The sequence below is a fragment of the Arthrobotrys flagrans genome (genome assembly GCF_004000055.1).
Source record: "Arthrobotrys flagrans strain CBS H-5679 chromosome Unknown unitig_3, whole genome shotgun sequence".
NCBI classification, from domain to species: Eukaryota; Fungi; Ascomycota; class Orbiliomycetes; order Orbiliales; family Orbiliaceae; genus Arthrobotrys; species Arthrobotrys flagrans.
This window is the reverse complement of record NW_027137547.1, coordinates 3,629,750-3,655,528: the sequence shown is the minus strand read 5'-3', so window position 1 is coordinate 3,655,528 and position 25,779 is coordinate 3,629,750. Positions and strand designations below refer to the sequence as shown.

General features: G+C 46.1%; 6 protein-coding genes across 6 annotated transcripts; 4 read left to right on the top strand and 2 right to left on the bottom strand.

The window, feature by feature from the left end:
* Positions 1-424: 424 nt before the first annotated feature.
* Positions 425-2,035, top strand: DFL_002444 (uncharacterized protein; the record flags this gene model as incomplete). Its single annotated transcript, XM_067631231.1, has 4 exons — positions 425-732; positions 803-1,527; positions 1,604-1,767; positions 1,880-2,035. 4 exons carry the CDS (start codon positions 425-427, stop codon positions 2,033-2,035), a joined length of 1,353 nt encoding a protein of 450 aa, XP_067493797.1.
* Positions 2,036-6,896: 4,861 nt separating this feature from the next.
* Positions 6,897-9,700, top strand: DFL_002443 (uncharacterized protein; the record flags this gene model as incomplete). The annotated part of the gene is made up of 3 exons (XM_067631230.1): positions 6,897-7,605; positions 7,680-7,822; positions 7,901-9,700. 3 exons carry the CDS (start codon positions 6,897-6,899, stop codon positions 9,698-9,700), a joined length of 2,652 nt encoding a protein of 883 aa, XP_067493796.1.
* Positions 9,701-11,510: 1,810 nt separating this feature from the next.
* Positions 11,511-13,357, bottom strand: DFL_002442 (uncharacterized protein; the record flags this gene model as incomplete). Its single annotated transcript, XM_067631229.1, has 4 exons — positions 11,511-11,758; positions 12,022-12,637; positions 12,695-13,068; positions 13,135-13,357. 4 exons carry the CDS (start codon positions 13,355-13,357, stop codon positions 11,511-11,513), a joined length of 1,461 nt encoding a protein of 486 aa, XP_067493795.1.
* A 229-nt stretch (positions 13,358-13,586) lies between these two features.
* On the top strand, positions 13,587-14,208 carry DFL_002441 (mitochondrial 37S ribosomal protein mS41; the record flags this gene model as incomplete). Its single annotated transcript, XM_067631228.1, has 3 exons — positions 13,587-13,589; positions 13,650-13,766; positions 13,873-14,208. The coding sequence occupies 3 exons, from the start codon at positions 13,587-13,589 to the stop codon at positions 14,206-14,208; spliced, it is 456 nt and encodes a 151-aa protein (XP_067493794.1).
* Positions 14,209-15,743: 1,535 nt separating this feature from the next.
* Positions 15,744-16,537, top strand: DFL_002440 (uncharacterized protein; the record flags this gene model as incomplete). Its single annotated transcript, XM_067631227.1, has 3 exons — positions 15,744-15,986; positions 16,056-16,242; positions 16,311-16,537. The coding sequence occupies 3 exons, from the start codon at positions 15,744-15,746 to the stop codon at positions 16,535-16,537; spliced, it is 657 nt and encodes a 218-aa protein (XP_067493793.1).
* Positions 16,538-22,417: 5,880 nt separating this feature from the next.
* Positions 22,418-24,396, bottom strand: DFL_002439 (uncharacterized protein; the record flags this gene model as incomplete). The annotated part of the gene is made up of 2 exons (XM_067631225.1): positions 22,418-22,978; positions 23,038-24,396. 2 exons carry the CDS (start codon positions 24,394-24,396, stop codon positions 22,418-22,420), a joined length of 1,920 nt encoding a protein of 639 aa, XP_067493792.1.
* Between the last annotated feature and the right edge of the window lie 1,383 nt (positions 24,397-25,779).

The window sequence follows — 25,779 nt, the reverse complement described above, 5'->3', positions numbered from 1 at the left end:
AGGCGTATCACTGTACTTATGAAAGTAAATAAGCGGTAGCCTTTTGTGACATTGTAATACTGTCAAATGAGCATGCGCATGTGCCCGCCATCGTTCTGCGTTGACCGCGACGGCCATCTCTGCTAGTCTCGGCACAAGATCAAAATACGGAAGCTAAAAGCATCCAGGTCCCAGGAACCAAAACCACCACACTCGGCCGGACCGAACATTCCCCTACCATCCCTCGCCACTACGCCCGGCTAACCAGCAGCTTCAGGAAAAAATTTCTGCTCGGTATGCTGTCATATCGCCGGTTTTAGTTCCATACCCTAAAAACTAACATGTGAAAGGCATCAAAGGGCGACATTTCATCGCTTCTATATAAAGGGGATACCTTGACATTGTTTGTTGTAAGAAAGGGGATTTACCATCATAATCGCACACAATGGCCGACGTCATCGAGTCTCCCAAACCCGACGCTATTAAAACCATGCCTACGGCCAACGACACAAAACCCCGTGTAAACGGTATAAAACCCGTACAGAGAACATACAGCATTGTGGAGAAAGATGGTGTTCCGTCGGAACTAGTTACGGGGTCGTCGCCACGGCGGAAAGCTATTCGGTGGGCACCACTGGCGATACCGATCCGTCGACGTTTGGAGACGCTCGTTGTGGTTATATTTCAACTGGCTGGATTGATTGCCCTGGCTATGTTTTGGTTTACGGCGGCGAATCCGTTGACTTGGCCTTTGTATGTTCAACGTTGTCGCGGTATTGCCGTATAACCACCGTATGTGCTAATGAACGCATTACGCCTATAGACTGGTTCCGTACCTAATCTACTTGACTTTAACACCTCCTCCCTCCGACAAACCGCCGTCGAATTTCCTATCACCTATTATTCGCAACAAAAGGTTCTGGTCCTACTTCTGTACATACTTCCCTATGCGCCTACATCGTTCCGTCGAATTATCACCAGAGGAAAACTACATCTTCGGCTTCCACCCTCATGGAATCATCAGCCATGGCGCTTGGGGCAGCTTCGTTACAAAAACTACAGGATGGGACGAATTATTCCCAGGAATCAGTAATACTCTACTAACGCTAGAAAGTAACTTCCGACTCCCATTCTACCGTGAATATTTAATCGGTATGGGATTAGGAAGTGTTAGTCGAAAGAGTTGTGAAGGTTTACTCGGCGGTGTGCCCGGTGAAGTCAGCGAAGCTGATGTTCATCTTACGATTTGGGATCGTGCGCCGAAGGTGTTTAGAAAGCGAAAGGGGTTTGTGAGCGGGAGCGCTACGCCTCTTGCTACTTCGACTACAACGACTACGGATGGTACACAACCGAATGGGAGGATAACATTGGATGGGGAGAAACCGGCGATGAAGAAGGGACAAGGGATTACGATTGTTATCGGGGGCGCACAGGAGTCGTTGTTCGCGAAGCCCGGGACTATGACGTTGAAGATGAGGAAGGGGTTCTTGAGGGTGGCGGTTAGAACTGGGGCTCATTTGGTGCCCGTGTTAAGTTTTGGCGAGAATGGTAAGTAGATAAATCTTCAAGTCCCCTTCTATGTTCCGGTTGAATGCTGATTTTTTTGGTATTTCCGTGAGGGCAGACTTGTTCGATCAACTTATTCCAGAAAAGACGAGTTGGGTGCATAAATTCCAAATCTTGGTGAAGAAGGTGTTCGGATTCACGATCCCACTTTTCCATGCCAGAGGTATCTTTAATTATGATGTCGGGCTGGTGCCGTATAGAGTCCCGGTTAATACCGTCGTCGTAAGTTTTTCTCTATTCCGTCCCATTTACTAGATCGTATAATACTCGTATCTTTGGCGACGGCAAGATCCTGTAACTTGCAGGGAACAAGCATGCTAACCATTATATCTAGGGGAGGCCAATCAAAACCATCCAATCTCCAGATCCGAGAGACGATTACATCGATGAACTACAGGATCTGTATTGCGAGGAATTGGAGAGGCTGTGGGAAGAGCATAAGGATAAGTTTGCACCTAGACGGAGGGCGGAGATGAGGATTATTCGGTAATTATTTTGTCATCATTACCTATTCTGTTGCATTAAGCTGTTAGGCTTCGTTTTTATTGCATAAATATTGGGTTCGGGTTAGCATCTGGGTGGAGCATTATCGTTTTTGGCGGCGGGTTAATTGGTGATATATTTTTTTTCCTTTGTTAAAGCCGAGAGGGTGGATGTTGAGAAGGGGGGCTTGCATATGCATATCGGCGATTTGTTTATTTTGTGCTTTGGTTGGTAGTAGCTATCATTTCTATCTTCATTTTATGGATTATGCATCCGGTTTACTCCATACCTGTAGCAGCCTCCTTTGTGGCTCCCATATACGGCTACCGGGATGGGAAAAGAAAGCCACAAAAATACGCCACCATTGTCGACTGTCAACGGCATGGCATCCGAGAGGGAAGATGTCGGCAGACCCGTTAGGTGCGACGGCAGGGCAAGCCCACTTCACCATAAGTGGATACCTCGAGAGGTAACGGCAGAGAAAGAGCGGCCGGTATACCCTAACGTTAACATCCACCATAACATTTCACCCAATGACACCGTATAATTGGATGATAAAGGCCTAAAGAAAAAAGAGCAAAATGTTTTGAGTCCATGGAAAAGATCGTCGTTCCTTCAATTTGAACGGTTGGACGATTGGGGTTGGAGTGGGGAAACGACGAGGGTGGGTGGGCGGTGATTTCGTTGGTTAGGATTTATTCGTGTTTTTTGAGGCGAAAGGGGGAATTTCTACTTCGGGATGGAAGGGGTTAACTTTCATGATGATCTTAAGAGAGAGGATCAATAGATGGAGTTTGAAGCAACGGCCTGTAAACTCTTTTTTTGTGTATTAAGACGCATCTGCAGGTATTCCGTACGATGGTAGTATATAGACGGCGGAAGCCGTGAAGCCACGGGGGTCAAGCAGCTATCAAGTTGAACCGGTCCACATGGACTTGCATTGCGTCTTCCTTCCCGTCGTTACACAGCCAAAAAGAATACAAGCAAAGTAAAATGATGAGGAAACAAACTTGATGGCTTACACATTTTCTACGCGCCGCAATTAAACCGTGCTAAGCTAATCGCAATTGTCATGTATAGCCACTTCGGCCCCACCAAAAATTTCAACCCCATTCCTTGAATTTTTTCGAAAAATAATTCCGTAGTCTGACCGGTGTATGCACAAGCACGGTATTTCCATTGATACCGGTCCAGATTTGTAGCCGGTCAGGCTAACTAGGGCTGGGTTCAGGGATTTTGGGAAGTAAAATTTTAAGGGACAGACAAACGGCAGAATTCAGAGATCTGGGGCATGGGTTTATTTTGCTGGTTAGGCTGCCTGCATTGCGGCTTGCAGGGAGAAGCGGCACAGGGGTTTTGAATTTTGAATTTTTGGAGGGGAAGAGGCGCGCCTGGGATATCGAGGCTGAGGAAGGGAAATGGGAGGTCGCGGTTCGAAATGTTGACGAAACTTTACATCTTTAAGCTTCTGATCGAAGGGGTTTTTTTTTGGGGGGTTTTATATTATATTTGACCACGAGTCGTTTCGGGTTTTTGTTGGGACCATGGGGGTGTTTTTCTAGATGCTATCATGGAAGCATGAGGTCTTGAAGTCCATGCACCCTGTATGTCAGTACATGTGAAAATGAGACGATTATCGTCGATCACAGAGATGTAAAGGCCGTTACTAGAGTATATGGCGCCAGTTAATGGGGTGTATTTGTTTCAAGAGGTCTTAATACAAATCGAATCGTGGGGATATAATACCATTTCCTCAAAACTGGGAAGTATTTAGTCAGGAGATCTTATTTCGGCAATCGTTCACATCTGGACGAAAAACCAAGCTACAAGTAAAGTGATCGATGCAATGCAAGGCCAATCAATCGATTGGACGGTTTAAGAGTCTGTTCCACTTTTACGCTGTAGTATTTGGTGCGAAAGGTGTCCTGGATGGTCAGAAGTTCGGATGGCCATATGTGCTTACGAGGAAGTTGGTCAGATGAATGGGGGTTTATCAAATCCATCGCAATCTGAACTTTCACACAGAACGAAATCTTCAAGACAATTGACACGACACCGCCTGCTTAACTAAACCCTGCAGGACTGCTTTCTTTACTCCTATAATATTTAAAGGAAGCATCGGAAGCAGGGTTCCTTTACCCCCGCATCATGTGTGGAAGTTTAATCCTCTGTTTTTGATGCAAAGTAGCGGGAAAGGGAAAGAAAACCCTTGCCACAGCCTGCTGCGGCAGGACGTTCTGGATATTGGAACAAGCCGTTGGTAGACAATCGCTGCTATTTTGGAAATACCGTTAAAACGAGAACTTCCTGTTCGTAGTACCGGTATATTCCCTGGAATTTGCCCTCCTTTCTTGTACTGACATTGTTCTGTATCCTGGGACGATTTTATTTTATTTCTTTCTTCCATCGTTTCGATTTACAACTTCGCTTGTCGACATTCTGTTTCGTCCTGATTCGATTACTGAACAACTTTTATATACGTACCGACTCTTTGCTAGATTGATTGATTCACCTGTTGGAGTTGGAACTTCTTCTGTTTGTAAGTAAAGCACGGGAGGTCTTAGCCTGGTGTTTGTTCCTGCTAGCACGCTTGGTTCCTGCATGTTCCTCTTTTTCCGCTGCAGACTAGACTCGGATCCGAGCGCAAGCGAGTCTGCTCTGTTGCTGCATGCGCAGTGCACTGACTTTGGACCCTCTCCCTCTTTCTCTTCGAAGTTCCTGTTGTGAAGAGTCAGAAATATCCCTTAAAACTTGCGACCTGCCTTTTGAAAGAATCGTTAACTGAACTTGGGAGAAATTTGCCTCAAATGCGAACCCGTTGAAGTTGAGAGACATTTATACTCTCTCTCTATTTTTTTATTTTATTTTCCTTTTAGTGTGAAAAAGAGTGGGCATTTCGTCATCAGAGAGTTCAATAACTCTTTTTCTTTGGTTTAGTTCTTGTTACGTTATCGATACATCTTGTTCGAAAAAAGGAGCTTTTCGGAACTCGAACAATCCACAACTTTCCTTGGACGTTGACGATAAACCTGGGTAATCGATTGCCTGGCTGATATTAAAATAATACAATATAGTGCTTAGGATTTACTTTATTTTATAAATTTATCGACAAGAGGGAAGGGTTCACTACCTATTAATATCATAGGGACCCAATTCCTGGACGGATTTCCAAGCCACCTGAGACCGGAACCTTTACCGACCTTTTTAATGACATCGGATTTGACAATTTCGACATAACTTAGGCCTTTCAGCCACGGCGACCGGAGAAGGCTGTTTTATATCTTTCTACTGGTATTAGAAAGTGTCAAGAGACGCCGTATCGATTAGTATAATTTATTTTTATTTTTATTTTTATTTTTATTTTATTTAGAGAAGGGTCCTCGACGGATGCATCCGACATTTTCGAATTCGAATCCCCCCCTTTGACTGGAGGTTATATCTATTTGTTCCGAGTCCTGGATCCAACTGAATCCTTTTTGCATGCTGGGTCTTTATCGTCAACAGACCTGACCTATCGACGAGTATACTCGAGTATAACTGAGTGGCAGTAGTGTGGGAGGAGAGTTCTGGTTCATTTCATTAGATATCGCTGCCTGCATATAAGGGGGCAGCCAGTCTGAGCGAACCAACCACTGGCGCATGCTGAGGATTAGCTGCTATCGCAGTTGACAAACACCTGCCCACTAATTCTTCCCACACCGACATCTTCCTATCCCATCTACACATCATCAACCTCTCTTCTTCTCCTTTATCTTCAATTCTTTTGTCTCTCTCTTCTTCTTAAACGTCGGTCAGTTAATCAACCAATCGGTCGGGTTGTTTGTCTGTCTGGCCGGTATCATCATATCCATATTATCGTCAAACAGGAACCTGCTACTTCCCCCTCTCAACCTGAAACCAGCACCCAACAGCAAAAGGAAACATTCTCAGCCCAACCTAAACCTCACTCTTCGAAGCCGCGAACGCTTGTTCTCGAACAACTTCTCTTTAATAGCTTGTCGTCCCTTGCTTGCTTGCTATCAAGCTCTCCTTCCTTCTCAACTGCCGACTTGACAGCTTGCTGTCACCCCATTGTTGATTCGATATTTGCTTTGCTTCCAGCTAGAAGCAAGCACCATTTTAAGATTGCTTCGAAAAAGGGCCGCTGCATCGTCAAAGCAAAAAAGTCCTCATTTGCCGCGAAAGCCTCACAGACAGATAGGACGAACCACACTTTCGCTTGTTTGAACAGTAAGTTCAGGCTGCCCTAGGCATTTTCCCCCTGCCTGTTTGATTCATTCCTGTTTTCCCTGCCCTGCGCCTGCGATTTTTGGCCTTCCCTGCCTTCGAACCTTCGACTTTGATGGTTTCGACCTTCCTTCTTTCCCCTGTCGTCTGTCTCCACCAGAACCAATCTTTCCCCGATATTTTTCCTGTCTGGCTGGCTGTCAACGATCGGGATCGCTCCCTCTTTCCTCCATCCTCCAGCGGCTAACGTCTGCCACTGTCTCGGTACTAGCGACCTTAACGAACCCTACCAACCCGTTAGAATAGATATTCACATTCCAGCAGGACCCTGTGCGGATCTACAAATATCAAAATCCCTTATGTCGTCGCTGCACTGAATTACACGCCGAAGCGCTACTGGTCTTTGCCTGCTTTGCAACGAACTTTTAATCTCCACATCGACGCCGGAATCACGGGTCTTACATCTTCATCCGCCTGGGAGCGGGGAATCTTTGTTAACGACCGCCATAACCTTATACGCACGGCAGGGGCGATCGTCTTCTGTCCTGATAATATCAACTTCGCAGGAAAACCTTCCTTATCGTCGGATCACCCTCCCAGATCCGTCTCATACACCCTATTCATAGATCATCGCACCGAATATGGCGACACAAACGACCACATTGCCCCGCCCGGGTTCTGGCACCCGATCATCTGTTCCGAAATCGCCAGCTCCGACATCAGCTCTCCCCAACCCACCATTATCAAATCGAAAAACCTCCTCCATCGCATCCCTCAAATCGTTAAAACGACCGTCTTCATTCGCTAGCCTTAAGGAGGACTCGGATAAAACAAACCGACTGTCGACACAGTCCGAACGTAACGTTGCAGGGTCGTCGAGAGTATACTCACAAACGCCAAATTCGCCCCTCGCACCCGGTGGAAGCGGAGTTGCCGGCAATAGGAGAGCATCGGCATTAATTCCAGCGTCGCCGATAACTCCAGCTCCTCGAAAGAGCAGCTTGAATCCGAAGGGACGGTTCCCGTTGAATGTCTCGAACCTTAAGAAGAAGGAGGAAGGATTGGGCGTTAGTTTGAGTCCCGACGACTCGGTACCGCCGCCATCACCGCCACTTAGCAGGTCCTCTTCTCAGTTGGGACATCATCTGGAAGCTCCAATGATTGATAGGAGCAGTGGAAGTCGGAGCCCGAGCGCGTTGGGTAGCGAGGAAGGTGGGAAAGGAAATGTTTTGGTTTCAGTGAGAGTTCGACCGGCTGGAGAGTCAGGGAAGGAAAGCCCGGAGTGGATGATTGACTCGGGCAAGTCGCTTGTAAGATACAATGGCAAGGAAGGAGGAGATTACTATTTGGGTAGGCTTCACATGGCTTAGAATTAATTCTACGATGTAGCGGGGCGTCTAGAGCTAACGAGGGAATCTATCTAGATAATGTGTTTGCACCGAGGGATAGCAACGTTAGGGTGTACGAGTCGTGCTGCAAAAGGCTAGTTCGACGGGTTATGGAAGGTTATCACGGAACAGTGTTTGCCTACGGTATGACGGGTACTGGTAAAACATTTTCTATGCAGGTACATATCAAGTTAATCCATTTCCGTTCATTCGGAAACGTGTTCCGGCCGCGAGATATATTTACTAACGGAATGTAGGGAACTTCTGAAAATCCTGGTGTTATCCCGTTGGCCGTTACGGACGTCTTTTCCTTCATTCGGGAAACTCCACACCGGGAATTTTTACTCCGAGTTTCTTACCTCGAAATCTACAACGAGAAAATCCACGACCTGCTATCCCCGGCGTTGAATAGTGGGAACGGTATCTTCGGCCAGCAGGTCGAAGAAATTAAGCTTCGGGAAGATAGTAAGCGGGGAGTCTACGCTACACCACTCAAGGAAGAAATTGTTCAGTCGCCTACCCAACTTCTCAGGGTTATTGCAAGGGGTGACTTGGCGCGAAAAACCGGCTCGACACAATTCAATGCCCGTTCTTCGCGATCGCACGCCGTCGTACAAATTGTGGTGGAAAGCAGAGAGCGCATCATCGGAGGCGGCGCTCCACTGGATGGAAAGCAGGGAGGTAACGCCATTGGTGGTGTTCGAGTCTCGACACTCTCCCTTATCGATTTAGCTGGTTCGGAGCGAGCGGCGGAGAGCAAAGAACGTCGACAAGAAGGTGCACATATTAACAAATCCCTGTTGACGCTCGGAAATGTCATCGCAAGACTCTCCCAAACAAAAGATGGGAAGGACAAGGATCATCTACCCTATCGAGACAGCAAACTCACCCGACTGCTCCAACCTGCCTTGTCCGGGAGCAGCTTAATCAGTATCCTGTGTACTATGTCCTCGAGTACCGATGCGAATCAAGCGGAAAGTTTGAATACGCTTAAATTCGCGGCCAGAGCGAAAAACAACATTGTCTCGCATGCTAAGAAAGCTGAAGAAGCGCTCGTCACGGATGCTGGAAGCAAAGTTCTTTTGGAGAGATATAGGCACGAAATTGCAGAACTGAGAGGGCAATTGGAATTACAGGCGAAGGCGCAGATGGAAACGCAGGAACAGGAAGCGCAACGTCACGAAGAACAAATGATCGAAATACAGCTAGCTCGAACTGCCCTCAAGGAGCGAATTGATCATCTTAATCGATTGATTCTGAGCTCTAAATCTTCAGGCGTCAATACTACAACCGGAAACGGTCACAATTCGACATTGTTGTCAGCTCGTTCATCGACATATTCGACTGCTCCCGGACCCGGCCCACAAGCAGTTCCCCGAACCTTTTCACAATCGACATTCGCATCCATCGGACCCCCGCCAGAGTTCCTTCCCTCCGACCCTGGGTCTGATGACTCCGCCGGCGAATATGGAGATGGCTCAGCTACCCTAGCTGCACAAGTGAAAGCCCTCCAAGCAGATAACGCTGACAAGTCTCGGTATATTGCCACACTAGAGAAACGTCTCCTCCAAGCGCGCCGAGCCTCGCAATCTAGAACATCGCTTGGTCTCGCGAACTCGCCTAGAATGTCGGGTACGGGAGAAGAAGGATCGTTGGCTTCTATTCTTCGAGAAAAGGATTCAGAGATTGCAAATCTCCGCGCTCAGCTTGATGATAAAGAGAGGATGGTTGCGGCTCTTCGGAGTTCGGCTAGGAAACGGGAGTTGGCAGATCTAAAGGTCTTGAAGGTTCGGACTAAGAGCATCGACGACCTCTTGAGTTCGAAGAGACGAGCTTCTACAAATCCTATGTCTCCACCGCTCAAGAATACTTCTGACGATATCGCCGGACAAACCGTTCCAGAAGATGAGGAGGAATTGCTGCTAGTCAAGCCACTCAACATATCCGTGCGACGTACTCCGGTCCCGCCGGTCCGTGTCTCGTCGCAATCCTTAGTGGCGAAGAAAAAAGCGAGCGTCATGAGCTTACCGGACATGCCAAAGCCAATCACTGCGTGAGAAACGAAGTCGATTCGCGATGAGAACATGCCGGAAGAGCTTGTGGCCCGCTCAAACACTGCTTCTCCAACTATCACCGATACGATTTTTACGACTGATACTGAGCCCTCTTCTTCTTCGTCAACAACACTAGCCTCTGAACCAACGAAGGCTGCGGCCCCGGAGATCAGTAGCATTATGTCTAATGGATCTGCTCTCCTGTTATGCGTGCTCATCGTTCTTGCAGCTTGGTGGTTGGGACAGATCATGCTAGTTGTTTAGGGAACATTGCATGGGACGTGAGAATTACTGCTATAGCTCGATGCGATTATGTTTTCATGAGGTTGAGAAAAGCATACAATGGTTTTCCTGTATCTCCTTCCGTATTATATCCACGTTTGTAACGCATGTAGCGGCAGTGGGATTTTAGCCACTTTTTCTTCTTTTTGTTTCTACTTTTCTCCCTTTCGTTATTAATCCGAACTTCCTTTTGTACCCGCTTTGTCATTTGGGATGGAGTTCCTGATCTGCGATAGCCATCGAGTGCTGTTTCGTTTCTATTCATTGTTACAATATTTTCTCGCCCTCCTTTTCTTGTCTCTCTCTTCTTTTTAGCTTTGATGGCCTACAAAAGACATTCGACTTCACCGTTTTTATTTTTCTCTTTTCCTCCCCTCGATTCTCCCAACTTTCTTGCAGCTTGTACTGTAACTGCTAACTGCTCTTCTACTGTTTTAAAAAGAGGGAAAGAAATCATTATTACCGGAGCTTCACGGTTTGTTCGCTGGGTCCTTTCTTTTTTGTCTGTCGATATCCCATCGTTCCTTTTGCTTTTTTCTTTTCTTTTTATATCCTCCTTTTCGTCCTTGCATTTCATCTGCGTAAATGTGCATGCCGCAAGTTACCCCTTCGCCATTTATATTCAATGTATATATATACCCATTTCTCTTGCTTTTGTGTCATGACACCTGCTGGTGTTTCTCTATTTTCCGGACGGTTTCAATTTCGCAAAAAATTCATTTGATATCGATCGCCTTCCTTTGTGGGGTGATATGGTGGTGTACTTGCGATCTTTTTTTTTTTTTTTTTCCACCAGCGCTGCATTTGATCTTGATCTAGCTCGTGTGCTCTCGTGAATTCAGTAGATGATGTCGTGACATCGGTGTCTATCCGATCGGCACGAGAATAGACCGCACGCACCGTAGATTTGGTTTATATATGGATGGGGGTTAAAGACCTAGAGCTACATACCGTACGTGGCAGGCTTGAAACCCTAACTATATTCGACTACTTGCCGTACGGGGTTTTGAAGAGCTTTAATTTGGGATCGGTTTGAAACATCAAGACGCTTTATAAAGCCCTTAGGGCGTCTTGATTGCTTCGAAGGCTGTTTTAAGGCGGGCTTTCCGTCCCAGAAAACTCTCAGTTTCCCCACGGTGTGTATGGTCAGTAGGTATGATCTAGAGAGGTCGAGGATCTTTTCAGAAAAATGATATGTATTGTATTCGTCATCCCTCATTAATGCATTAACAATCCAGCTTCCTTTATAAAAATGAAAGAAACGCCATTCGCAATACGAGTACTTTCATCCAAAATCAAAAAAGAAATCTAATGTGCAAAAATTCCCATCAACGGTATGCCATGCAAGGAAAATATCCTTCCTACTTGACATGATTAGGGTTAGAATCGGGATTCGTGTAATATACGCGAATGAGATTCTCGAAATGTTTTTCATAGCGGTGACCCTTTATAAGGGTTTTAACCCGCTTAGATTTCAGCAGGTTTTGTAGCCTTTGACCGTTAATACCTGTGAATAGATCTCTGAGTAGTTCTAGAGCTCCCTTGTATTCCTCGTCGGAGGAGGGGGGGGGTTTGTTTTACTGCCAGCTTGTGGTTTATCGACGTTCTTAGGTTCCACTTCTTCGTTATCCTCGTTTTCTGTTTCTTCATCGTTGGTATACTCCATTTCTTCATCATCGCTAGAACCCATTTCCTCGTTAGGAGCATTTTCAATTTCCTCGGGAACCGGTGCAACTACAGCGCTATGTTTTTTCTTTCTTGTAATGACGGGGTTTTCCCCTATCCACCAGCCTCGATCTATTATGTCTTCATCGTAATCTGAAGACTCGGAACTTGGTGATGATATATGCTTTTTTGGTTGTTTGATGAATGCTTCTTCTTTTTTGACGGGTGCTTTTAGTTTGATGGGAGGTTTTGGTGGATGGTTGTTTTTGGTTGGATGGGTGGTTTTTGGTGGATGAGTGGTTGGATAGGTAGTTGGATTAATGGAGGTTTCTACCCCCCGCCTCCAAAGTCTAGCTTTCTTGCTACCTTCTTCCCACGTTCATCTGGGGTGTTAAATAACTCGCCAGCTTTCCTCTTGAGGTCGCTCCCAACCTTCTCGATTCCCTTACCGCCACCCTTCTTTGGAAGATTGGCAGGTTGAGTCGGATATGGTTCTTGGGAGAACCACTTGGAGTCCAAAGCTTCTCGAGCAGAACATCGTTTTCGTGGATCTAGACGGAGCATCTTCATAAGTAGCTCTACACCGGATTCTCCGGCTGCAAGGAAAGTGTTCATGAAGAAATCCGTCCCTCGTTCCTTAACCGGGGTCCCGCTAGCTTCATGATAACCGGGTAAAGTGGTGACACCGGGCCAGTTTTCTTCGGTAGGTGTGCCTAGCCATTGGCATATCAACTCCAGTTGGTGCAAATCCGTATTTCCTGCTAAAAAGGGAACTCGTAGCATGAGTTCGCAGAAGACCAGACCCAGAGAGAAGATGTCGACTGAGGAGGAGTAGAACTTGGCACCGTAGAAGAGTTCGGGAGGACGGTACCATCGGGTGATGACTTGGTGTGTCATGTGGCGCTTAGGGTCGGCGAAGGAGCGGGCGAGACCAAAATCTGCAAGTTTGAGAACACCATTGGCGGCGAGGAGCAAATTGTTTGGTTTGATATCCTAGTATTGTTCAGTTAGTTTAGTTTAGGGTGGAGAGTGGAGGGGGAATCGGCGTACGCGATGGATAACGAATGACTTGTGACACCACCATAACCCACGTAAGCTCATTAACATCCAACTTTTGATATCACCCATCGACAACGTTTGTGAGGTATCCCTGATGATCATTTCCAAATCGCTGTCGAGGAATTCAAGAACCAGACAAAGGTTTTGGTTTTTGGATGAGAAGACATCGAGAAGAGCGATGATGTTTGGGTGATGAAGTTCACGGAGGTACTTGACTTCACGGATTGCGTCCATAGTTATTCCATCGCGGAATTCGGTGTTCACTTTTATCTTTTTAATGGCGACTGGAACGGCAGGCTCGGTAGCGGTGGCACGGCGGTGACCGAGATTAACGACGGCGTAGGCTCCCTCTCCGAGTTTTCGGTCTATAAATGATACATGTGTTAGCAAATAGCTGAAGACTATGCAACTGAGGAGATTGATATACGAACCTTTAGTGTATTTCTTCTTGGTTCGAGTGTTCAAGTCATCAGGATCATCGTTATCGGATGCATCAGAGTCGTCATTTGGTAGCTTGACATCACTACCACTCTCGGCGACCATGGCGGAAAGAGGAGTATTGTTCCCGTTCCCGTTACCAAATGGTAATGTTCGCCTTATAGCAGTCGCATTAGGAAGGGTAGCTGAAGTCGGAGGACTATTTGTCGCGCTCATCGCGACGGGAAGGACGGAAGTTGCGATAATTTCGTTGGATTTTGACGGAAGACGTGGAGCTTGGCGGCGAAGCTCACGTAAATAGGTGAAACCGGCTTTTGTGTTGGATGCAACGAAGGTTTTCGGCCTGCTGGAGAAAATTCTGGGTGCAAGAAACGACCAGCCTCAAGCAACTTCGGGCCTTGAAATCACAACCTCAGGAAGCCATATAGCTAGGAGAACACACACAATGGTATGGGATTCGGGTTCAATTGAGATGGGACGTTCATGGGTACTAATTTATCGTCTTTAGAACCGTCTACGACCGTTGTTCCCCGCGAAGAAGCCCGCGATATTAGACTTCCTGCTACCCAGGTTCAATCATGCGAGGTTACTTCATCACTCACGAGAGCCGCGGCCTATCCCCGCTGTATGATACCCTCTTATACTAGCCATATACTCGGCCGGCCGCTTAGGCTGAGGTATCTAGCGATGAAACAGCCTTGGACTCGGATATACTAATTGCCGTTACATAGGCCTCCTCCACCGCTCCCGATGTCAAGACTTTCCTTACCAAAATCGGTCGAAATATGATTCAGCACGAGTCGAAATTTACAGATTGGAAACAACTTATGGGAACTACAACCCAGCAGCTACGTGATATGGGTATTGAACCGGCTAGAGACAGGAGGTACTTGATCGATTGGAGGGAGAGGTACAGGAATGGGATTGAGCCAACGGAATACAAAAGAGGCAGGAAGATCGATGGTGGTGAGAGACGAAGGAAGATGGTTAGGGCACTAAGGAGAATTGCAGAAAGACAAGAGCAGCGAAAGAAGGAGGAACAGGCTATCTTGATGGGCAAGTTGTAAGAACATCATGAAGGAACGGCGGGGTTTCAACCAGACACGGAAGGGTCCCAGCAGGGCCATTCAAGGAAGATACGCTATCAGAGGTCGGAAATGCAATCCAGATATACTGTTTTACAGGCTGAGTTATCCTGGAATTAGCGCGGTCCTTGAGTTTCTTGGCTTCATGTCCCTTTTTTGGCATGTATATCAAGGAACTCCCTCGAGGCTATATTTAGTCCATTTCTATCCTTATGTACATACTATTAAATACTTACTTATTATGATGCACATGGCTAGGGTTGAAATCTAGGGTTGCTAATTTAAATATAGTATTATTCGTCCATCTCACAGAACGTCGCATCATTCCCGTCGGATCTACTGTATCGATTTGCCAAAAGTAGGCCCAGCCTGTGAATTAGTGTGAGTTATTTGGGGTTAACCCGCTGACGGGCCCTGGGGATACTATATATACTACATATATAAGAGTCTTCGTAGAGCACGTGGGGATCTGAAAGTACATGTCGACAGCGATCCAGGCCGATCGCCCAGTCCATCTATCTCCCCGCTCCCCCAAATCTATCAGCTATAACCGGCCAATATATAGTAGTATATCCCCGCATTTTTTAAGGAATATTGCTTGTAGGACCGGGCATCCCCTCTTTCAGCTTAACCCGGACATTCCTGGTCCCATCGGCCAGAGACTCTTGGAAGCAAAAGGGATACGCCACCACTACCTCCTCCTCCTCTACCTCTCCACCCGCATTTTGCGCTCCAGACGATGCAGTCAAATACAGAACACCACATGCGAAGGACAAGCAGGGTTCTGCAACCCCAACCTTATTATTACCAACGGTTGCGTATGCTCATGCGCGAGCATAGTAACAATTACCTTTCCTCAGAATCGATTCCTACCCCACCTGGGTTAAGCCAGTCCCAGCCCGGGTTAAGCCAGTCCCAGCCCGGGGCAAGTCATTTCCAGCCCGGGGCGGGTTTCCCTTCTGTGGGGCCTGGGTATCAAATTGGCACGCCTAGGCAGGTCTAACTGCCTGAATCTCCAGAATCTATGGGAAGAGTAAGTAATTGGTTCCTTTGAGAGTTTGAAGGCCATAGCATCTAACAATATCTGCAAGTGGGGCCGGTCGCTGGATTCGCGCCTTGGAATCCAGCCGTAGAAGCCCGTGGTTCGCTTTCGTTTGACGCTCACAAGGGAGTATGGGCTCCATGCTTAAAAACATCGCCAAAAGGTCTTGTCGATCCGTCACGTCAGTTCACTAAATTGGAGTGGGTGCGGAATGACCACACCCGACACCTCATGATTGGTACCGGAAAACTCGTGAATGAAAAAGAAGGCATCTCACAGTCAGGGTTCTGGGTAGAAGGAGGCTATTTCATAGCAACTATATACTTTGGCTCGTGGGTAAAGTGTGGTGAACAACCGACACAAGAAATGCCCGAGTTCTATCGCGGAAAAAAAGGATTACGGCTTTTGTGTTTCGACGATCAACCACAATATAACTAGTCGACGCGAGGATGATGATCATGTCAATGTCTACCTCATGAAGTGGAACCAAGCAAACGACCTAGCGGTGTTTGCACCGGCACTCAAGTTCGACAAGCAAACTCCACCCTTGATGATTCCTTCCGGCTGCATTGTTGAATCGGACGCCTTGTTCCAATATTTTGACCGCCTTCGCGGAGTTCAGATGTTCGCCATCGGGTATAACAACCCTCCAGACACGGATCTAGGCGAATATCTTCGCAAGTACATGGCTGACATTCCTGCTACCAATGGAGTACCGGTATGTTGGCTTGAGCACTCGACCGCTTTGTTGGCGTTATCTAATCATAATAAAATTTTGCTGACATAGGTTGAGTACGACTCTCTCCTTTGGCCGCACTTCAAATCCGTTGCCATTGGCAGTATCCGTGATATTGACCCTGTCCGGACTGAATTGATGGTGGACTGCTCGGTATGGAAAGGATTCTTTGGTGGGCTCATCGCCATTAAATATTTACATGTCCAGCCAGGCGAACAATCTATCATCATCGGACACAGTGAGTAAAAATTTGCCTACTAAGTTAGAATTAATACTGTATCGGGGCTGATGCTGACTATAAAATAGTTGTTAGTGCTAAGAGTGATGAGAGGTTTAACCGTGCAAGGCTTATACCAGCCGGGCTTCGTGACTATTTGAGAAGTGTCAGCTTACACCTAATAGCTCACGAACCTGGCGAGATGGGATTCCCTCGCGTCACTCTTGCCAACATCCAGCTTCCAACGGAACCAATGCACCAGTTCAACCGCTCAATGAGGCAGTACAGAACACCCAATGCTAGTTGGTATATGTAATATTACTTCAAGACAGATAACCCTAGATAAAGATTCATGGGTACATATGCCCCCAACCCCACCCGACGGGCGGGCTACGCAGGAGCCAACCCACCAACCCCGTCTGCTGTTAGTTGAATTTTTTCATGCGCGCGCGATGCCTTTTTTGTTATTGTCTAATGATATATACGCATATTCATGCAGCGTTTTTGGGAACTCTTGGCCCAGCGAGGCGATTCGACCAAGAATTTTCTCATCGGGATTATATGGCCGGTTTTTATATTTTGGGGCAACCCTCACTAAACATTATGGTCATTCGAACTTGTATTGCTGATTTCTTTCCGCTCTTGTATTGGATATCCTTGCGTTTGTTTTATTTTGGCTTACCGTTCGGACTCGGTGTCATGATGATGCATGTCAGGGAATGCCAGGGGTATAGATCGTCCAGACGTCAACGAGACTCGTACGTTACTGCGTCGCTATCATGCACTAGCTATAGATCGTCTGCGTCAACGAAGTCCGTTACTGCGCCAGGCATCGATATCCTACACTGACTATGGTGATTCAGTCTGGCAAGCTGGACGGTGGCGAGTACCAATCACCTATACCAAGGTACTCTTTACAACACCTCGTTGTTGTATCTTTTCCTTTTCTATTGGTTTTTCTGATCGCTTTCCTTTTGAGTTTTCTATTGATTTTTCCAATGTTTTCTTTTTTTTTAAATTGGGGTTTCTATTGCATTTTCTCATGGTTTTCCTTTCGGGCTTCCTTGTGATTTTTCTGATGGTTTCCCTTTTGGGTTTTATTTCTTTTTTCATTTGGGGTTTACGTAAGATATGTACATATAAAAAAGTAATAATAGTTGATAATTTTTAAATAATATTGGGGGTACTTATATATCATGTAAAAAAGGCTAGTGGTTTCGAAATTTTATACTCTTTGATCCTGTCATCACTCGACTCCTCAACTTTTGTAGAATTCTAGAATTGTGGATACGTTGCATTTTGGAAGAAAATGTGTTGCTGACACTCGGATCCTGGTTCCGAGGTACGTCTATGCCAAGCCAACCAAACCAGGTGGGCGGTATGTTATTTCGAGGATTATGGTTTCCCATGCCTTGCTTCAGATATATGTGGAAGGACCAAGAGATGTCGATATCCCTAAAGGACCCACTTGATAGTCTAGTGCAATGTATCTAGTCGGAACGTCACAAGGATATAGCCAACTGGAGTTAGTTGAGACTCAGAGGGTCTCACCACACTTGCTAACAAAAGCACTCACCCGCTATAGTCTAGCTCCATCAGGGCAGAAATCATGCATGACATGCCCAAAGACACGAGATCCGCTATCCGCCTCGGTCAAAAAGAAACATACGAATACCCTATAACCTTTTACGAGGATAAAACGTCACGCACGTAAGAATGCGGTTTGGCGGGAAGAGAAAAGAGTGTGTGGAGATCTGCATGCCAGTGCCGCTTTTCCCGCCGCACTTGTACGTTTAAAAAAAAAAAAATTTAAAAATAAATGCCTCCCCCAAAAAACAAAAGCTGATTCCGGGTGGCCTTTGTGTAACCGAGCCAGACGACATTCCTTGGGGCGAAAGAAGCGCATGCGCAACCCGATTGCGACTTTGAGCAAGTGTTTTTGAAGCAGTATTCAACGATTTAATGGTAGTTTTTAGGAAGATGAAATAGTGGTAATGGAAAAGCAGATTTTTAAGCCTCGTTTTTGCGGCGTTTGGGAGGCGTTCGCTCTTCTTTTTAAGGTCGCTAGCGAATTGGTTGTTTCGGTAGGGATCAGCATTGCTCCACAAAACATTCGAAGGGGAGCCGAAAGTTGTCAGGTTTTTTGAGGCTGTCTTGGGATTCGTGTAACCTATCGATTGACCAGGTAATGGAAAACTAATCTTGAAACGGTGCTAGATGTTTTCCAGGCAGTAGGAGGTCGTATATGTTAAAAGTTTCGAAATTCAATGCTAATATCTAGATATTGCTCTGTGGCGGGACAAGCCACTAGCCTCATTCGCCACCCCTCATCTACTATTGTCGATTTGTGTCAAGCCCTAGTCATCTTTACAGTACTGTTAGATAATTACTGAAGGGAATTCTTTTAGTATTTTGGCTCTTCGCTTCTAGGATATCTGTTACTAGTCAGTTTGGCTTTCTTCTGTCAACTAGAAATTCAAACACAACTAGATGTCCGAGGAAGCTATCATGATCCAAAGTCACTCAATCCTGTAAGAGATTTATGGAATTAAGGCCGGAACATTAGCTGTTGACTTAATAAGTCCAAATTGTGCTAAACTTGGGCCCTATTAACTGCCAATACGGGAGGTTTGAGGAGAACTTCAAACTAGGCTAACACGAAACTCCCAGGCACTATTCTAGAGATCTTGAGGCCAGGAGACTTTGAAGTCTATAACAAAGCCCAAGGGGCCCTCAACGGGTAATGAATTCCGATGCGTACGCCGGTGTAGTGCCAGCCGGAAGACAACTCCCATCTGCTATCTGGGCCTGGAAACTTTCCCTCCCTATATGCGAGTTATCCGGTATATGAAGAGCCACTATAACCATTTTGACGACCGAACATAAATATGTTGAAGAATAAATCGTGACAGTTATCATACTCCACCGGCTGCAGAATCAGCATTCCTCATTGTAGCATAAGGCATAATATTTATGAGAACTCCATCAACTCTCGACGCAGACATATCACATCACGGGACATGGGAAAGTTAGGAATGCTATGCCACAAAGCTTTACAAAGCAAGGGCTAGGCTTTGAAGGTTTAGTGATAATGAAATCGACCGTGAAAAATTCCGGGTAGCTTGCTAAGGTTTTAACCCCCCCTTATCTTGCGGACGTAATTCCCCGTCTCCTTACTGAACGGCCACCGGATTCGTTTTCCTGACATAATTATCTTTTCAACGCCATGCAGTATCACTGGTCTCGAGGCTAGCAGTATCAGACCAACCGAAGTAAGGAGACATGCATGCATGATTAGCGACTGATTAAAAAATTAAAGTCGGCCACATTGTTTGACGATCTTCAAGGGTATAGAGTACAAGAGTTGAAAATTAAGCATTGGCACCCGAATTCGAGGCATCAAATCGCGGACTTATCATATAATAGATGCTGATCGCGACCATATAACCATGTTTGTGGAAGTTTGCAGATGGTGCCTTGTGGTTTAATTAGGATAATAGCGCGAGATTCTTCAGAAGAGAGAGGGGCCGGGAGCCCTTTAGCCACTGAATTCGAGGCGAGCCAAAGTGCCACAGTGCCGGGGAAAACTTTTGGTTGCTGCACTCTGGGATCTAGAGTTGGAATATGTCCCAACACGCCCGGTGTAACAATGGCCCCCGGTAGCTATATAGCACAGCACAGCCACAGCACCCTGGTAAACCCAAACCCAGTTTTGGGGGCAAAGAAACCCCAATGCAGTTCTCAGCTAGCGGACATCCAACTTATAAAAGTCACAGTATCTCCAATAATTGACAAATCTGCGACTTCGCAAGAGGTAACTGACAGGATAATACATCTCGGGTGGGTCGCTCAAGGGCCTGGTGGCAAAACGGACCCAACACAATGTTAATGTCCGCATGTTAGAAAAAACGTCGACATATGTGCCTCTTGGATCAATAGAATATGAAACATTATGCGGTGGAGACTACTATTTTAGCGCTATCTCCGGATGGAATGCAGAAATACTTTTTGCTCTTGAGCCCGATATTTGATTATCCATATCTTATCAACTAGTGCCCAATGCTGCATCAGGTGGCTTCGCCTCCCAAAATTCGAGGCGGCAATTGCCATTCTTTCAATTACATTTAATTGTTACGATATTGGCAACTTATAGAGATCGATTTCAAGTAGATGTCCCGTTTAGATCTCTTTACGAAGTGCATTTCTCTTTTAGGAGGAGCCGGGCAGTTTTCATACATGTCTTCGATACCCGATATTTCGGGAGGCCGCGGGGCTAGCGCCTGCTGACCTATCAATCTCTACCCTCTAAATCGACTAGACTGCATGGCCTTTCCTTTCGAGACTAAAGGCATTCTTAGGAGTGTCCATGTATATGCTTCCTCTTGAGTAGACTCCAATCAGATCTTGTCTCTAGTTTCTTGCCATGAGGTCCTAAGACCTCGATCGAAAAACCCATCAAGTAATCTATCTCATTTGCAACTTTACAATTTCCCAATATTCTATAGTATTACTCTGTCTGATATCGAATTCACGTTAAAACGGACCGTTTAAAGCGGCGGGCCCACTTCCCTTTTCAGTTGAGTGGCAAAAAGCGGCAGCATTCTCGCTCTACTGTCAGGTCCTTGAATTAGGGTATGGCATCCTCAACCAACATTCTCGCACCATTATGACAAACTAAGGGGGTTAGTGCTTTCTATTTGTTGGCAGAAGAGGCCCTTATGCTTGATGAAATGATGAATATCGTCCTGCCTGCTATTTCACCATGGGTACTCTTTGAAAACCCACCCATGAAGACGAGAAAAGCAGGGGAAGACAGATCATTATCCTTTTGTCCGCCTTGCCGAAACATACAGAAGGAATAGTCACATACCTTAAACAGGAATGGAGGCCAGGCAACTCGCATATGCCACCTCGGCGGACGTACGTCCAAGTGTTTAGCAAACCCTCTTTGGGAAAGAAAGACATGGGGGTGGAAGGTTGAAGGTTCGTAAGTCCGTTGATTGGGTATACCAGCGGAGCAGAAACCCTTACACAGCATTCTTAAGGTTATGTCTTAAACCCTTGATGGAAAAGTATTAACCTTCGGTATCGAAGGGTGGATTGGGAAGTACCGAAGTGGTTCATGACACTTGGATTCGTTATTCGTAAGCAACCACCGCGGTCATTAGCGCCTTCTCATCCAGAATCACACCTCGCATAGCAGACAGCTGAAGATAATTCTAGGAGCATTTCAGCCTTTCCTAAATGGTGACGAAGTCGTATCTATAACCACTGGTCTGTCGGTATGGTATTTCCACAAGCTGCATGAGAGTAAAAGCGCATCTGCGTGAACTTGGGTATGTATGCACGCTGGCCGTCTTATGCTGACAAAATCTTTTTCTGTACCCGTGCTGAATCTGCAAACAAGATGATAAATGATAATTGTCATTGCTAAGTATCCCTCCTTAGCCAACGGTAGGGTTGACCATTTGGATTTAGGAGGTAAGTTTAAGCGTAACATCCTGCCGATCCCGACCGTTCTGCAGAATTAAAGCATCCTCCCACTGGTTGATGGGATCCTATGAAATAATACATTGAATTAATGCTAAACGAATAGAAACACCAAATTTTGAAGACCTATAACTATCCAACGGCTAGCTTGAAAAATCCCGCCTACTAAGACAGATTTGGTGCTTTACAATATTGCATTCTGCATAAAACAAGGCAAGCGACCTCCAGACGAGGCAAGACGAAAGATTGAGTAATAGCCAAAAGGACAAAAAAGAAGAAAAAACTATTAATTTCCTCCAGACTCGTTACCCATACCTTGCCAAAGTTTTTGTAAGCCCTTTTTTAGGAGTAACAGCAAGGTAACCCACAACAAACACCAAAGAAAAAAGGAGATCCATAGGAGCGTGATCAATACAGCCCACGGATTTGGGATGGCTAAACTTTCAAGTAAGAGAATTGAAATTGAAGACAAGGCTAAAGGATAATTCATTTTGGTTGATGACAAAAGAGAGCGTAACGAGAATTAGAGTCAGATGGTATAAGGTCGTCGAGTAAATAAAATATGTTACAGGAATCGAAAATAGCGTAAAAAGAATAAGACAAGACAAGATCAATACTCCTTTGTAGCAGGGCTATGAAACTTCAGGAGAAAGCACTAAGAAATGCACTTGCACTTTTATTAGCGGTGTTATCAGGTTTAAAATAGTTAATGTTCTGTAGTCTGTGAGACTTCGGCAGCGACTTCGGAACTCTCTGTTACTGCGGTTGTAGTGTCGGATTCAAACGGTATGGCCCCACCGCGGTGAAACATCTGAATTAATTTTCTTCCCACAGTAGGCTCTAGTTCTGTACCGTCTCTAGCGATTTTAACTTCTCTGGAGACGTTATATGGATTGCGGAGACCTCGAGTTCTGTAAAAAGGAACTTTTGATGTGGAGACCCATTCGACTCTGAATGGTTTACCCCAGGCCTTGCTGATAGTGGTTCCTTCAACGGGGGCAAATTCGTCTTCGGAATCGCTGTCTTCGATAACTTCCCAGAAAATAGTACCACGACTTGAGTCATCGATAATCCGTCCTCGTGGTGCAGTAGCTGTCGGTGGAGTATAAATCGCTTTTGGCAAAGCAGTCTCGTCAATGTTTTGTGTCATTGGCGCCCATTCGATCTTGGAAGCAACTTCGTCAGATATTTCAGAAACCATGCGGGCATATCCATAGTATTCTCCGGACTTGTTTGCTGAGAAGATAAGGAAGACGTTCTCAGCCGCCTAAATTATAGTTAGAATATGTTGCAAAATACAACAATCTCCGGCGTTAATTTACATACCAGATATGCTTCATTTAAAGCAACTTCGTTGTGGGTTTGCGTTGCCCAAATTCCATTAGATACACTAGTATCCAAATCTTCGAGCGTAAGGCTCTTGACGATGAAGTAGCGGTCTTTCCCCCTTTTCGTCGTTGCTTCGGTGGGCTTTGAGGAAGTGTCGACTTCAGACACAGCCTCGGGCTCGACTTCACTTAGTGAATCGGATAACTCCCGAATAGGAGCGGGGATAGATATTTCAACGTTGCCATCCGTTTCTATATCTCCAGGCGACGAGTTTCGTCGCAAGCGACAGACCAACCTAACACCTTGGAATCGGGAGTCATGAAACTTTTGCATAGCTTCGTTGCAGGCCGCCTCGGTCTTATAATTCACGAAAGCACAGTTGCTTTTTGAGATAAGAAACACGCTTTCGATCTGAGTTGTAGCAAAATAATCCTTCAAAGCTGTCACCGTCGTCCCGGGTGGTAGATTTCCAACCCAAAGAGCGTGACCAGACTGCCTAGGCTTTCTAGGTGGCCCCCTTAGTAGAACTGGATGTAGGGTCGAGAGAGACGATCTGCTTCCAAGACTTGAGCTACTACATGCCGATAAGGACTGTGAAAGGCCAGGAGCAATACGGCTGTTGTTGTACGACACAGGAGATCCTCTCCTCTGCCGACTAGTAGATTGCGTGATATGCCTTGGTACCGGGCCTTGTCGTTGCCCTAGCGCAGTTGGGTCGAAGGACTGAGTCTGTGATGCGAACTGGAACTCATGCGCTGTTTGTCCCATATGAGGGGCACTTCTTCTTCTAGGTATATACCCAGGTTGGGGCTGACCGTAACCATAGTCTAATGGGGCCACGGGAGGGGGAATCATTCCGGTCTGTTGTCCATACTGTGGGAGATAAATGAAGGGCATGCTTCCTTGAGGCCATTGTGGGTATTGAACTGGTGCCTCGGCGCTTGTCGGTTGAGGAGCTGAGAATGTTGGATTGTACCCAGCGACTGGGATATTATGAGAAGCACTCGACGGGCTCTGGCCATATGGATCATAATAACCAGCCGCCCGCGGATAATGTGGAATGCTGTGCATAGGCCCGGCTTGTGTTGCTATTGTGGGAATTTGCACGGGTGTCGGGGAGACATTATACTGAACGGATGGAGGCGCATAACGGATTTGCTGACCATGTTGATGGCCTTGAAGTTGATATGATTGCAAAGAAGCCTGTAGCCCTTGCATATTAAAAGGCTGGTGGGGAGGAGATGCTTGCATTGGCACTTGAGGGTATCGTGGTTGAGCCGCCTGCGCTACATAAGGCATATGGGACTGATGATACTGATGAGCTTGAGGAAGCATGGCAATCGTTGGACCGTACATTGTTGGAGAATTGGCAGAGGTCGTAGTGATAGAGTTTGAAGTTATGGGGCTAATAGGATTGAGTCCGGCCGAGGGTTCTTGGTCCTCTATATTATGTTTGATATCGGTTGCTAAAGTCGAGCTAACGATCAGACTGCGCTGGTGACTCCGAGGGTGCGCATCTCCCATTGGGAAGAATATATCTCTCTCTGACGCTCGGGGAAAGGTGTATCTTTATAGTTAATTCACGTAACTGAATATTAGCATAATGTGCATAGCTTAGGTACCTTTGACATAGACTGCCTAATCCTTGGGGGGAGGGGTGAGAGAGTGAGAGAGAGAGAGTCAGAGGAACGGAAGCAAAGGGGTGGCTGCCACATATATCGGTAAAAAGCAAGATTATTCGCTTCTCCTTGTATGTTTTAAATATACCAGCCTTCCCGCAGACAGATCCGTATGTATACACTCATGCACGTTTAAGAGAGGGGCGACTTACAAATTTTAGGGCGAGAGATTCTGTCGAAGAATCTTCAGGAAAAGGTTTGGAAATCAGACAGGGTTGAAAAGACAACAGTCTCAAAAAAAAGTAGAGATACTTCTGCCATATTGAATGTGAACCTGTCAGTGAAGGGTTCTAGATCGAGTATATGGTTTGTTTTTAAACGAGAGTTAGGCATACTTGCAGCCGGTCGAACAGAATAAGAATTGGGGTTTTGTATGTGTGTGACGAACAAGTGAAGAAAAGTCGTTAAGGGAAATATCCCATACTTAGATCGACAGGACTTAGTCGTCTGACGGGGAACAATAATAGGAATAGCAGTCGCACTGTAGGCCAGGAACGAATTTGGCCTAATGTAAGTGGCTTGCTGTCAACAAGCGAAGGCGTTGAATGGAAAGGTGGACCACCTCTGCGGGATGAGGGAGCTAAACCTTGGAGATGCGGGCTCTGAGCCGTCCGAGCGATTTTTAGGATAGTATAGTAGTATAAGGTTTGGGGAAGCCTGCCACAAAAAATGGAGAGCTAGAATGCTCGAGCACTTGGTCCAGTGGCAAGCAAAGGTTGCGTCTCATTAATGGATCGGAACTAATATATTCCCCCCAGGTGGCTGCTCTAACCGAATCGTGAGAACCAGGGCTGCTTTCCAGGGCTCAGGGTTTGGTCTGGTATCGATAGGTGAATATTATCGACAGCCAATACAATGCAAGTATGTATTTGCTAACCGGTATAGCTTTGTTGATGGCACAGGCCTAGGGCGGAAATATTTTCAATTGAATACCGAATGAAAGAAAAAAACCGCTAAGTAGGAAAGATAGTGTAGTAAAATGTGAAGAAAGATCTCATCAGCCCAAGCCGGGAAGGGTTTACTCTTTTCCTTGCCAATCGACACAGAAAAACGGGAAATA